General features: G+C 44.0%; 1 protein-coding gene across 2 annotated transcripts in view; it reads right to left on the reverse strand.

The window, feature by feature from the left end:
- Positions 1 to 257: 257 nt before the first annotated feature.
- The window catches only part of SH3GL3 (SH3 domain containing GRB2 like 3, endophilin A3), a 132,977-nt gene continuing 118,126 nt past the window's right edge, over positions 258 to 15,108 (reverse strand). For both annotated transcript variants that reach the window (XM_047797086.1, XM_047797087.1), the window contains one exon: positions 258 to 915. In XM_047797086.1, the coding sequence (XP_047653042.1) occupies positions 710 to 915 (206 nt within the window). In that variant the 3' untranslated portion in view covers positions 258 to 709. The remainder of the gene's footprint in view (positions 916 to 15,108) is intronic.

The following is a 15,108-nucleotide window of genomic DNA, read 5'->3' on the forward strand; positions in this document are numbered from 1 at the left end:
TGGTCCTGGAGGTTGGCTAGAGTGACTCAGCTCTGGTCCACGTCTCCCTCTGGAAAGCTAGGCTGGGTGTGTTCTCATGTGAAGATGGAGGTGCAGGAACACAGGTGGAGGGGCTGAGCACTTTCTGAAGTTCCTATTTGTATCCAGCCTGCTGCCCTCCCACAAGGCTGAGCCCAGAGTCAGAGTGGGCACAGGAGGGGTTTGCAGCTGGACGACTGTGCTTAAACATCAATTCAACATTAAGAATACCCAAGGCCTTTTGCCAACACAGTGTGTCATATTTATTGGGCTATTCACAGGTCACCATGAAGAGAAAAGACTGGATGCCATCAGTAATGTCAGGAAACAAAATATTTAGCAGTTCTTAGTTTCAAGTGTTGCATTCCACCTCAGCTTGAGGAATACGGGCGATTCACTGACGAAACTGCAATGGGTACCATTTATTTTTAGCAACAAGAAGCACATACATTTATTTAACCAATGACTCTTAGGACAATAAGCAAAAAGGGAGAACGGTATTTTCATGTAGCTAAGACAAGAAAATCATTTATACAATTAAATTGATACAAAATACATTATAAAGAGAACACACATACAAAAGTCATTAAGTTGGTCAAAGAGCAAGAATGCCACAGAACACCACACTGAGAGGACACTGGTGTGAATTCACTGCAGTTATGAAAGAATGTCCAAAGTTAGAGATACACTTTTACTGAGGTAAAGGCACAATCACTTCAACATAATTAATGGGGAAGAATCCAGATTCCCCATGAAGCATTCCTTCATACCAGTTTTCATCTATTTGATTGGTTAATGTAATGACGTCCCCTTCTTTAAATCCTAGTTCTCCTTGGTTTTCTGGCTCAAAGTCATAGAGACCACGACAGCAGGGCTGGTCCATGGGAATGTTAGAACCTGTCCACATCATATGGAGACAAAAAGCACAGGTTAACATGACAAAACATCCATGGAGCCCTGCAAAGGAAGAGAGTTGAAGAGACCATGAACAGCAGGCTCCTCTTCCCTTCCCAGGATAAGGCTGACCCAAGCCATCTCACAGGTTGCTGTGCTTGTAGCCTCTGCCCTCCTCAGCTCTCCCAGATGGCACCCGAGCTCGCCTCCTGGGCCCACGGCTTTTCTCAGTAGTTCTCCCAGCCAGGACATTCAGGCCCAGCCCCTCTCCTCAAAGCAACTACTCAGCTCCACCTGGAGCCCAAGGGAGGTGCAGCCATACAAAGCCCAACCCTGTCCTCAAGGAGCTCATAGTTTCTTTCTGGAGACAGGACAATATATGGGGAATATGTATAGAACAAAGATGAGGTAGCTCGGAGAAGAAGGAGGCAGGAAAGGCCTGGATGGCCTTAGGAAAATACCCTAGAGCTGGTGTCCAGGAGCTGGAACGTGGCAGGGTGAGACTGAAGAGAGATGAGCAGAATTGCTACACACCAGCCTGAGTGCACCAAGACGGAAGTTCTCAGAATGACGTTGTTTGTTTTTTAAATAGTGATTTTTATTTTTTTCCATCATAGCTGGTTTATAGTATTCTGACAATTTTCTACTGTACAGCAAGGTGACCCAGTCACACATACATGTATACATTCTTTTTTCTCCCATTGGCATGCTCCATCATAAGTGACTAGACATAGTTCCCAGTGCCACACAGCAGGATCTCATTGCTCCTCCATTCCAAAGGCAATAGTTTGCATCTATTAACCCCAAATGACACTGTTAAAGGAATGATTTTTTAATTTCAAAACTAAAGCATAGTAATGGGAGAGAGAGAGAGAGAAAAGACAGATGCAAAGTTGAGAAAAGTTAGCTATAAACCAATAATGAAATGGTAACCAATGTTAAATTAACATTATGGCACAGAAGCTTCCAGATAACTTTATGAATTTATTTGTGCAGTAATTACATATAGCTGTTTTCATTAAACACCCTTCCTAAATATATTTCTGTGAACATCTTTCCAGTTTACTTTTCATTACTGACCGGTTGTCAGCCCTAACAGTGTAACATAATTTCTTTAATCCATCTCCTATTTTTGGATTTTTAAGGGTCTTCCTTTCTTCTTACCTTTTTTTCTCTCTCTCCCTTTCTTTCCTTCCTTTTCATTTTGCCATTTGTTTTCTCTTGGCTTTCACTGATAACTCTTTGAACAAATATCCTAATGTATTTGTATTTACACATATGTGTATTTAATTCCTAAGAGTAAACTTCTTACACTTCCCATGTGGCTCAGCAGGTTAAGGATCCAGCATTGTCACTGCAGCAGCTGGTTTTGATCTCTGGCCTGGGAACTTCTGCTTGCTGCAGTCAAGGCCAAAACAAACAAATAAACAAACTTCTAGAAGGAAATTGGCTGTTCATAGACATAAATTTTGCATACTTTTAACATTTACTATCAATGTATTTTTCTATCATTTTTTGTCTTAAAAGTATTAGGAGCCTCTTGTATACTATAAATATTAACCCTGTATCTGTCATGTTTGATACAAGCAGTATTCCCAGTTTATTATCTGTTTACTTATTTTTATTTTGTTTTTGGAGTGCGTACTAGGGATGGAGCAGGGAAGGGGGTTTCTGGGTTTTTTTGGCATACATACATGCAGAAATTTTAAATAACACAAGCAGTCAAATTGATGAAATGTTTATTAATGGTTTTCTCTCTACAATTATGTAAATATTTTTTTCTTTCTTTCTTTTTTTTTTTTTTTTTGCTTTTTAAGGCCACACCCGTGGCATATGGAGGTTCCCAGGCTAGGGGTTGAATCAGAGCTACAGCTGCCAGCCTACACCACAGCTCATGGCAACGCTGGATCCTTAACCCACTGAGCAAGGCCAGGGATCAAACCCGCAGCCTCATGGTTCCCAGTCGGATTCGTTTCTGCTGCACCACAACAGGCACTCCCCTTTCTACATTTATGTATAAATATTCAAATAAATTAATCCCAGAAATTTTTTTTTAAATTAACTTTTAATGTGGAAATCATTTCTTTCAGTTCATTTGGATTTTGGCAAACAGAGGTTTTATTTCTTTTTAATAATGTTTAAGCAGGTGTCTCAACACAATTTATTAAATAATCCATTCTTCTCCACTGATTTCAAATATTCTAACTTCATCATGGATTTAATTATTATGTGCCCTTGGATCTACTTTAGGATTTCCTACTTTGCTGTACTGATCAGTTTCAGTAGCTATATCACCTCCTTTTAAATACTGTAGCTTCAAAATAAATGTTAGTACTTAGTAAAGCAAGTCATTATCACTCTTCCCCAGGCATACTGGAAGCTATTGTGGGTTTGATTTCAGACCATCCGAATAAAATGAATATCTCAATAAAGCAAGTTATACCAATTTTTTGATTTCCCACTGCATATAAAAGTTATGTTTACAAGCAATATTAAGTGTACAATAGCACTATGTCAACAAAAACAATGTACATGGGGCTTTCTTGTGGCAAAGAGGGTTTAGGATCCAGCATTGTCACTGTAGCAGCTTGGGTAGCTGCTGTGGCGTGGGTTCAATCCCTGGTCTGGGAAATTCCACATGCTGCAGATGTGCCCCCCCACCCAAATGTACATATCCTAATTTTAAAATACTTTGTTGCTAAAAAATGCTAACCATCATCTGAGTCTTCAGCAAATCCTAATCTTTTTGCTGTACGTGGGCCTTGCCTCCAAGTCGATGGTTTCTGACTGGTCAGGGAGATGGTTGCTGAAGGCTGGGTGGCTGTGGCGATTTCTTAAAGTAAGACAACAAACTCGGCACTATAAATTGACTCCTCCTTTCACAAATGATTTCTCTGTAACAGACAATGCTATTGGATAGTATTTTACCCACAGCAGAACTTCTTTCAAAGTTGAAGTCAGTCCTCTCAAAGCCTGGGGCTGTTTTGTCAACTCCGTTTGTGTAGTATTGTAAATGCTTTATTGTCACTGCAACAGTCTTCACAGCATGTTTATCAGGAGTAGTTTCCCTCTCAAGAAAGCACTTTCTTTGCTCTTCCAAAAGAAGCAGCTACTCCTCTGTTCAAGTTTTCTCATGAGGTTGCAGCAATTCAGCCCCATCTTCAGGCTTCACTTCGAATTCTAGGTCTCTGGCTCTTCCCGCCACATCCGCAGTCACTTCTTCCATTCAAGTCTTGAACCCTTCAGTGTCATCCAGGAGAGCTGGAATCAACTTCTTCTGATAGTGTTGATCATTTGACCTCTCGCCATGAATCACACATAGTTGTAATGGCATCCGGAATGATGAATCCCTTCCAGAAGGTTTTCAGTTTACTTTGCCCAGCTCCTTCCGAGGAATCGCTCTCCCTGGCAGCTACAGTCTTACGAAATGTACTCCTAGATAATGAGACTTGCAGGCTGAAACCGATTCTTGGTCATGGGCTGCAGAATGGTGCTGTGTTACCAGGTATGATGACAACATCGATCTCTTTGTGCATCTCCATCGGAGCTCTTGGGTGACCAGGTACATTGTCAATGGGCAGTCATCGTTTGGGAGGAATCTTTTTTTCCTGAGCAGTGGGTCTCAGAAGTCAGCTTCAAATAGTCAGTCAGCCATGCTGTAACCAGATGTGCTGTCATCCAGGCTTTGCTGTTTCAGTTCTGGAGCACAGACAGAGTGGATTGAGCATAACTCTCAAGGGCCTCTGGATTTTCAGGAAGGTAAATGAGCACTGGCTTCAACTGAGAGTCACCAGGTGCATTAGCCCCTAACAGGGGAGCCAGACTGTCCTTTGAAGCTGCTTTGAAGCCAGGCGTTGACTTCTCCTCTCTAGCTATGAAAGTCCTAGATGGCGTCTTCTTCCCACAGAAGGCTGTTCCATTTACTTTGAAAGTTGGTTGTTTCCTGCACCACCTTCATTAGTTCTCTTAGCTAGATCTTCTGGATAACTTGCTCAGCTACCACAGCAACAGGTGCTGCTTCACCTTGCACTTCAATGTTATGGAGATGGCTTCTGTCCTAAAGACCTCCTGAAACAACCTCTGCCAGTTCACACTTTTCTTTTCTTTTCTTTTTTTTTTTTTTTTTTGTCTTTTTGCCATTTCTTCAGCTGCTCCCGAGGCATATGGAGGTTCCCAGGCTAGGGGTCGAATCGGAGCTGTAGCCACCGGCCTACACTACAGCCACAGCAACATGGGATCCAAGCCACGTCTGCAACCTACACCACAGCTCACAGCAACACCGGATACTTAACCTACTAAGCAAGTCCAGGGATCGAACTGGCAACCTCATGGTTCCTAGTCAGATTCGTTAACCACTGCGCCACGACAGGAACTCCAGCTTCACACTTTTCTTCTGCAGCTTCCTCACCTCTCTCACCTTCTTAGAACTGAAGAGAGTTAGGGCCTTGCTCTGCATGAGGCTTTGATTTAAGGGCCGGTTTGATCTTCTGTCAGACCACTCAGACTCTCCTCATGTCAGCAATAAGGCTGTTCCACTTTTTTTTTTTTTTTTTTTGGTTATCATCTGTGTGGTCACTGGAATACCACTTTTAATTTCCTTCAAGAACTTTGCCTTGGCATTCACAACTTAGCTACCTGTTTGGTGCAAGAGGCTTAGCTTTCTGCCTTCCTTGGCTTTCAATATACCTTCTTCATGAAGCATAATCATTTCTGGCTTTTGATTTAAAGTGAGATGTAAGACTCTTCCATTTGGAGTCGTAGAGGCCACTAGGGTTATTAATGGGCCTAACTTCAGTATTTCTGTGTCTCAGGGAACAGGGAGGCTGAGGAGGGGAGGGGGACGTGGGAGTGGCAGATCGGCGGAGCGGTCAGAACACACACAGCATTTCTAAAGTTCACCACCTTATATGGGCACAATTTGTGCCCCTCCCACCGGAACAGTTACAGTTGTAACATCAACAGTCACACACCACACATCATCATAACGAATATAATAATGATTAAAGGGTTTGAATTATTGTGAGAATTACCAAAATGTAACACAGAGATAGGAAGTGAGCAAATACTGTTGAAAAATGGTGTCAATAGACTTGCTCAAGGCAGGGTTGCCACAAATCTTCAATTTGTAAAGAGTACAACACCTGCAAAGCACAACACAACAAGGCATGCCTGCATGTCAACATTTCCTGTTCTCCCAAAATAATTTAACCAAGTAAATATTGAGTTGTATTGAGTCACTCCCTCCAAATCTCATTTCAACTTCAACTGGATCATATTTTTTTGAGTAATAATAAGGTTAATTTTATAAGCTTATTTTTATTCTTTTATTTACTCATTTATTTATTTATTTTTGTATTTTTAGGGCCACACCCACAGCATATGGAAGTTCCCCGGCTAGGGATCAAATTGGAACTACAGCTGTTGGCCTACCCCACAGCTCACAGCAATGCTGGATCCTTAACCCAATGAGCAAGGCCAGGGATCGAATCTGCATCCTCATGGATACTAGTTGGGTTTGTTACTGCTGAGCCACAAAGGGAACTCTCTTTAGGCTTATTTTTATTTTTATTTTTTATTTTAAAAACTTTTAGTGATTTTTATTTTTTCCATTATAGTTTGTTTTCAGTGTTCTGTCAATTTCTACTGTATAGCAAAGTGACCCAGTGATACATATATGTATATATTTTTTCTTTTTCTCACATTATCCTACATCATGTTCCATCAAAAGTGACTAGATACAGTTCCCTGTGCTATATAGCAGTGTCTCATTGCTTATCCACTCCAAACATAATAGTTTTCATCTATTAACCCCAGACTCCCAATCCATCCCACTTCCTCCCCCCCCTTGGCAACCACAAGTCTGTTCTCCAAGTCCATGAGTTTCTTTTCTGTGGAAAGGCTCATCTTTGCTGTGCATTAGATTCCAGATATAAGTGATATCATATGGTATTTTTCTTTCTCTTGCTGACTTACTTCACTTAATATGAGGGTCTCTAGTTCCACCCATGTTGCTGCAAATGGTATTATTTTGTTCTTTTTTATGGCTGAATAGTATTCCATTGTGCTACATCTTCTTAATCCATTCATCTGTCTATGGACATTTAGGTTGTTTCTATCTTGGCCATTGTGAGTAGTGCTGCAATGAACATGTGGGTGCATGTACCTTTTTCAAGGAAAGTTTTGTCTGGATACATGCCCAGGAGTGGGATTGCTGGGTCATACAGTAGTTCTATATTTAGTTTTCTGAGATACCTCTGTACTGTTTTCCATAGTGGTTTGACCAATTTACAGTCCCACCAACGTTGTAGGAGGGTACCCTTTTCTATACACCCTCTCCAGCATTTGTTATTTGTTGACTTGTTAACACTTGTTGACAGGTGTGAGGTATTACCTCATAGTAGTTTTGATTTGCATCTGTCTAATAATTAGTGATGTTGAGCATTTTTTCATGTGCTTGTTGGTCATCTGTATATCTTTCTTGGAGAAATGTCTATTCAGGTCTTTTGCCCATTTTTCAATTGGTTGTTGGGTTTTTTGCTGTTGAGTTATGTAAGTTGTTTGTATATTTTAGAGATTAAGTCCTTGTCAGTTGCATCATCTGAAAATATTTTTTTCCATTCCATAAGGATGTCTTTTTTTTTTTTTGATTGTTTCCTTTGCTGTGCAAAAGCTTGTCAGTTTCATTAGGTCCCACTGGTTTATTTTTGCTTTTATGGGAGACTGACCTAAGAAAGCTTTTGTATGATTGATATCAGAGTGTTTTGCCTACGTTCCCTTCTAGGAGTTTTACGGTGTCTTGTCTTATGTTTAAATCTTTAAGCCATTTTGAGTTTATTTCTGTGCATGGAGTGAGGGTGTGTTCCAGTTTCATTGATTTACATGCAGCTGTCTGGTTTTCCCAGCACCAGTTGCTGGAAAGACTGTCTTTTCCCCATTTTATATTCTTGCCTTCTTTGTCAAAGATCATCTCAATAGATGCAGAAAAAGCAATTGACAGAGTCCAACATCCATTCATGATAAAAACTCTTAACAAAGTGGGTACAGATGGAACATACCTTAACATAATAAAGGCCATTTATGACAAACCCCACAGCAAATATAATACTCAATGGAGAAAAGCTGAAAGCTTTCCCACTAAAATCTGGAACAGGACAAGGATGCCCACTCTCACTACTGTTATTCAACATAGTATTGGAAGTCCTAGCCACAGACATCAGACAAACAAAAGAAATAAAAAGTGTCCAAATTGGAAGAGAAGAGATAAAACTGTCACTGTATGCAGATGATATGATACTATATATAGAAAACCCTAAGAATTCCACCCAAAAACTCGAACTGATCAGTAAATTCAGCGAAGTAGCAGGATATAAGATTAACACTCAGAAATCAGTTGTATTTCTGCATACTAACAATGAGATATTAGAAAAGGAATACAAAAGCACAATACTTTTTAAAATTGCACCCCCCAAAATTAAATACCTAGGAATAAACCTGACCAAGGAGGTGAAAGAATTATGTGCTGAGAACTATAAAACATTAATCAAGGATATTAAAGAGGATTCAAAGAAATGGAAAGATATTCCATGCTTCTGGGTTGGAAGAACTAATATTGTAAAAACGGCCAAGACAATCTACAGATTCAGTGTGATCCCTATCAAATTACCCATGACATTTTTCACAGAACTAGAACAAACAATCCAAAAATTTATGTGGAACCATAAAAGACCCAGAATTGCTAAAGCAATCCTGAGGAATAAAAACCAAGCAGGAGGCATAACTCTCCCAGACTTCAGGCAATATTACAAAGCTATAGTCATCAAGTCAGTGTGGTACTGGTACCAAAACAGACATACAGACCAATGGAACAGAACAGAGAAATAAATAAACCCAGAAATAAACCCAGACACCTATGGTCAATAAGCTTATTTTTAAATGAATGACCATTGTATGTCTTGAGGAAACCACATTTATGTATATGTGTGGTATATTTATGTCTAGGATGGGCTTGCTACTGTTTTATTTTTTTCCAGAAAAATAACAAAAATGTATTTGTTCATGAGCCACCTGACATACCTCTATCATGATCATTTCTTACATTTCCTGGCTGTTCTCTCTCTCCTATGATATTCAAATGAAATTCTCACATGATTATCTTCTCCTATGACAGCAATTTAAAAATATCATTTTCAACAGCGAGATGTGATGGTTATTAAACTGCTGTCTCTTAATCCCAAACTCTCCTTTCTGGGCTGGTTCTAGGATGCTGGCCTGCAAACCATACTTGTGCTTTGCCCTCTAGATCTGTTAGGCTGCCAACAGGGGGCCTGGAAAGAAGACTGGAAAACAGGAAGAACAGGCAGGAACCTGACCCCATCTATCTGCTATCCTGCCAGCATCATTTTAGGTTTTTCACAACTATATTTAAAAATGAAATTACTTCCTTTTTATATTTTCATCATGTTTTGGTATCAGCATTTATGAAATAAATTATATCCTTTATTTTCTAAAACATTCAGACTTGAAGACTTGATTTAAAAATGTCCCAAGGAGTTCCCGTTGTAGCTCTGCAGGTTAAGAATCTCACTAGTATCCATGAGGACGTGGGTTTGATCCTTGGCCTCGCTCAGTGGGTTAAGGATTTGGCATTGCCATAAGCGGTGGTGTAGGTTACAGGCGCAGCTCAGATCTGGGTTGTTGTGGCTGTGATGTAGGCCAGCAGGCTGTAGCTCTGATTCAACTTCTAGCCCAGGAACTTCCATATGCTGCAGATGTGGCCCAAAAAAGCAATAATAATAATAATAAAATAGATTAAATATATAAATATTAAAATGTCCCAGATTTCTAGGCCTGTGGATTTCTGAAGACAGAATTCTTCTAGGGGAGCCTATGATAGTGGCTTAGTGTGTCTGGGAAGGACAAGTGGTCACCCTACTCCAGTCCCTATAGATCATAAAGGGGACATATGGCCTCAGTGGTTCTCATGGTTCCAAGTAGAGGAGCCAAAGGTGAGAGCAGGAGCAGGAGCTGAGGGGCTTCCCTGGCCAGGTGAGGTGGGCCAGCATTTTAAAATCTGGACCCCCTGCACTATTCATCTCTCAAATCTCCCTGATGTTTCCAGCAGTGAGATGGCTCTTTCCAAGACAGACCCCCTCCCACCCCACATCTATATTCTTTTGGTCATAATGATGGGAATTGGGGAGTAGGATTTAAATAGTGGGGTCCCGTTCATCATCTTGAATGGGAACAGAGTAACACTGTTCAGTGACTCCAAACACTGGGGAATTGTATATTTGCCTCGATGTTTCCATTTTCTCTAGGAAATACAGCTCAGATCTGGGTGGGTGGGTGGATGGGGGCTGGGCGCTGAAACCGTGTGGCAATTCAAGCCATTGAGTCAAAGGCAGTTTTATTAAGGAATAACTATTTCAATGTGGTCTCATTTCAATGATCCGTATTCTTTTATCATTTCTCCCACTTCTACTTTTTAACAGAGAGGGAGTCGGGTGCCAAACCACATGGCGGTCTTGGGAAGCACGTCCTTGAACACAAAATGTCCACGCTAGAAGGGTCTTTGGCGGTTTGCACAAACATTCCTCTTTTTTGAAGAAGAGGCAGCCAGGCCTCTGAGAGGTCCCAACTGCCTGATCCCAGGGCTAATGGCAAAGCCAGAATGAGACACTAGGTCTCCAGACCCCAGGCTGGGACCTACCCTCCTGATGTCAACTCCCACATGATCTATATGCCACCATGAAGGGCTGCCAAGAAATTTCATAGGCTATCACACTGACTACAGAGCTAACTGTGTGTGAATATATATATATATTTTTCCCCCTCCCATTTACTTTCTAAGCTACCTGCACTGACTCAAACAAATACTCAATGGCGGGCGTGCACTTATCCCAGCCACCACCTATGTGTGCATGTGTGTGTGCCCGCTGCACACACACTCACACACACACACTGAACACACTGGGGAAAGACACATTACTCACTTCTCACTTCATTTATTCCAGGCGAGGGACCATTGCCGCACTGCCCACTTTGATTTTCTAAGAGCTGGAAAGCGACCAGCCCTCACACCACACTCCATCAGCAAACGAACCCAAATCATGGCACCTCTCCTGAGATCCCTGAGGGGAGAGCCCCCAGGCAAGAGGATCCCCCCCCCCCCGCCCCCGCACCTCTGTGCTGCCCTGTACTCGCACTGAACCCGGGTGTCAGCTGTAAGGGCACCGGATAGGTGCACGGCCCCCAGAGCTCGGGCTGGCTGTCCCGCATTGCACCGGAGGCGGGATAATGTTCTGAAACATCACGCATCGTGTTGGGCAGGCAGCGCCCTTTCTGCCATCTGGGGCTCTCAACCCAAGTAGCCGTGGCCTCCCTTTAGTGAGCAGGCGAACACCAGCCAAGCAATCAATGTTTTGCTTGTAAGTTCCAAAATAATGCCATTTCAGTTGTGAAATTGTGTGAATGCCAAGGCTTTCAGGGTATCAGGCTTTCAGGCGTTCCGGCCAGCGCCTGGTAGGCTTTGATTTGATTTGAGAGGCCGGGGAGAGAGGGGTGGAGGAGCTGGGGCAATTTCTGGGTTCTGAGGAACCAGAGCTTGAAGAACTCAGAGCCCAGAGATTTGTGTTACAAGCTGTGGAGAGGGAGGGGGCTGTTTCCTACCACCCGGAGTCAGGGAAGAGGGCTGGTTGAGAGGAGAGGGCTGGCAGGAAGGCTAAAAAGCTCCCTGGATCCCACCCCCAGGGGACTCTGGGGGAAGGCGGCTCCCTCAATGCTCTAGATGGGCACAGTGGGAATGGCAGTAATTCAGTGTGGGGGGAGTCTATGGGCCCCACCTTTGGCTCCCCACAAACTGTGGACACCTCTCCTCAAGTCCCGGCAGGAAGTGAGGAAGTGCTAGGGGGCAGCTGGACCAGAGACGGCTTGGGGGTGGGGGTGGGGGACACAGGATCTGTATGCAGAAAGCTGGCAACCCCAAGGCAGAGACTGGGACCCCAGATCCAGGCCTGGACCTGGAATGGCAAGTTAGCTCAGCTGTGGAAGCAGTGAGGACCCAAACCCCTCAGCTGCCACCGTGAGCATCCCTCAACTCCCCTGCACCCCGCCAGCACCTTGGGGAAGAGGAGGAGGGAGGGGAGAACCTTTGAGGGAAACCAAGAGTCCCAACAGGAAGTTTCAACTGAGTTGACTCGATTTAAATCCTGCCTTGACAAAGCAACAAATGGATAGACTATGCTTTCGAAGGGAAGAGACTGAGTTACCTTGAAATGGCACAATTACGTTTCTTTCCACCATTAGAAGAAATGGAAAAAAGATTATTATTATTTTTTTTTTTTTTTTGGTTAACAGTAGAAATGGAAAAAAGATTAAGTTGTTTCCGCCATCGGTCTAAACGGAGGCTCATAAGCCAGTTCAGTTAAAGAGGAATAAATTTTGTGCCCACTTCAGTGACAGTGTGCGAATTTTCCCCCTCCATAAAAGGTAAGTCTGTGTCACCATGGATGGAACCCGAAAGTGCCGACAGAAGAGGGGACATGCGTGACACGTGCTCAGTGGGATCTTTCAAACGGGCCTAGGCACGAGGTGTGCTGGGTGCACAGCGCCTGGCTTCCCAGGATCAGAAGCTGCACCTCTGCCCAGATCTTCCCGTGAGGAAGGATGCATCCTACCCAGCGCCCTGTCTTTGTCAAACACCCCGCTCTCCTTCCCCCTGGGCTCTTGCACCACCACCCCAATTTCCACACTTCCTTGTGCTTTGTAACTGGCACCTGAAACCACTGGGCACGTGTGCCCGTGAGCGCCTGGCAGCACCAGGGATGCATGTGCTCTAGAACAGGCGGCCGAAACCCTGGCACTGAGCCGTCCCAGCAAGGCCGCCGCCTCCTCCTGCCCTGGCTGGGTAGCCTGTAGTTTATTTTCTCTCACTCCCGAGACCTGGCTTCACGTAACCTGAGAGCCGAGGTGGGAAAAACACAGTCTTCCTTGTTAAAGCACTGAAACAAAGATTATTTTAACAGAGAAAAGGGAGTGTCCTTGTTAAATATTTATTATTCAAGCTCTGTTCCACACCATTAGGGAAAAAAAAGAGAGCCTACCATAAGAATTTGAAGGTGGCCAGGCAGGCAGTCCTGCCTCGGCCACACACAACAGGTAGGGAAATCGTGTTCTCCCTAAAAGAACTTTCCCTTCCCTCTTGGCAACAATGTACACCAGTTTCTAATAATATTGGGTCCCCTCTTCTTTTAACAGCGGGAAAATTCCTTGGGTGCCCTTCCCCTGACCCCACCTCTTGTTTTGCAAAGGCCCTGCTGCAAAGGGCTACACGCGGGCACAGAACTACCAGGCACATTTTATTCTGGTAGCAACGGTGCCTTGATTAATTCTGCAGTCCCAGTCAGCGTTAGGGATGAAATAAAACCCCTCAGGGTTAAGTGTTTACCATGTGCCATGTACTGAGTGCCTCTGAGATATCAGCAGATTTGATTCTCAGAGGAACCCTCTGATGAGGTACCATTATTTCCCCCAACTTGATGGATGGAGAAACCAGGGTTCAAGGCAATATAGCAGCAGTGCTGAGATTTGACCTCCGTCTAGGTCCAGAGTCCGTGCTCTTGATCCCAGGGCATGGACTCACTCTGAGAATTGCTGGCGAGTGAGTTTGTAGGCTCACTCAGTTTTTGAGCCAACCCCAGCCAAGGGGGTGGTCTATCAGCTGGGCTTGAAAAAAGCTTGTGAGTCCTTGGCTGGGCGAGCTCCGGGAGCTCCCCAGGCCTTGGGATGCTCTCTAGGAATGTCCCCTCCACCTAAGTCCTTGAGTGATCCTGGAGGGTCTGCCCACATCCCATCTCGCCTTGCCAGGCACTCGAGGGATGCTCTTCAGGTACTTGCTCTGTCCTGCTTCAGAGCAAGCAGCTCAGGTTTCGATTTTAGAAAACAAAGAAATAACCAAACAAAAACAGGTGTCTACTCCAGGTCGCAGGTAGGACACCAAAGAGGAAACGGCACCTGCTGGCATTTCCGCTGCCTGGTCATCTCAGGTTCTCCCTCCCTCTCTCTCTGCCACGTACCAGGATCTAGGAGCCTGCTTTGAAAGGCTGTCCTTCTAGTCCTGACTATGAAGGAGATATAGGTAGAGATAGAAGAAGTAGTCAGTGGGGCAGGGGACACCCTTCTCTCTGAAGCACTTAAGATCATCACTCTTCTGCTGCACGTAAACTTGGCTTATTTTCAGACTGCCAAAGGGGCCCCCTGTACGTGCTCCTTCTCTGCTGACCCTGACTTTGGGGACTTTGTTACCTGGAAGCATTAGGTCAGAGCATCCCAGGTGAAAAGCAAGCTACAACTCCCCACTCCTGTTTTGTTTTTGTTTGTTTGGTTGGTTGGTTGGTTTTTGTTTTTGTTTTTTTGGTGGGGGGAAAGGAGATGGAGAGAGAAGAAATTCACACAACTGCTGTTCACGTGAGGGCTTGTCAGGGTACAAGGTACGGAGTCCAAGGGAAGCTACTGACCTGAGGAGGGCTTTTTGTCTCTTAGTAAATGCCCCAGACTGCTGTGCCTTTTGAGATTTTGTTCCTGCTTTTTATACTTTTTCTCTTGCCTCCCTTGTAGTCAGGCTTCAACCTGTCCCTTTTTTCCTGCTGTCAGTGAGCCTTCCCGAAGCAGTCCCTCAGGCCTTTCTAATCGGCTGCTTCCAGTCTGCTGTAGGCTGGGAAATCAGATAACCAATTATGTAACATTAACAGCCGCTGTGATCTTGGCTCTTACTCTGTAGCAACTACCATGCCTGCCCAGCACCTCTTATTTACGCAACATAATTTAATCCTTAGAACAGTGTGGTTGGGGTGATAATTCTCATTCTGTCTAGTGACAGAACTCTGACCCAGAGGTATGGGGTGAGAGCTAGGATTTGGGCCTCCCTCTGACTCCAATACCCACTTAGCATTAAGGCCAGCAGGTGACACCTGTCTGGGCTGGGGGAGCTTGTTTTCTGCTCACTTCCTGGTCTGAAGTCTGGAGTTCAGAAGTGTCTCCAGATGACTTCTGCTACCCATGGAGACAGCTAAGGAACAGAGAGGGACATTCCTGGTAATAGGTGGAATTAGCAGCCCAGGTAGGAAGGGGCCCCAAGATCACAGAGATTTGCTAGGCCTGTTCATCTCTTAACAGGCTGGGGTAAAACACTGCCTTGGA

The sequence above is a fragment of the Phacochoerus africanus genome, chromosome 9 (genome assembly GCF_016906955.1).
Source record: "Phacochoerus africanus isolate WHEZ1 chromosome 9, ROS_Pafr_v1, whole genome shotgun sequence".
NCBI classification, from domain to species: domain Eukaryota; kingdom Metazoa; phylum Chordata; class Mammalia; order Artiodactyla; family Suidae; genus Phacochoerus; species Phacochoerus africanus.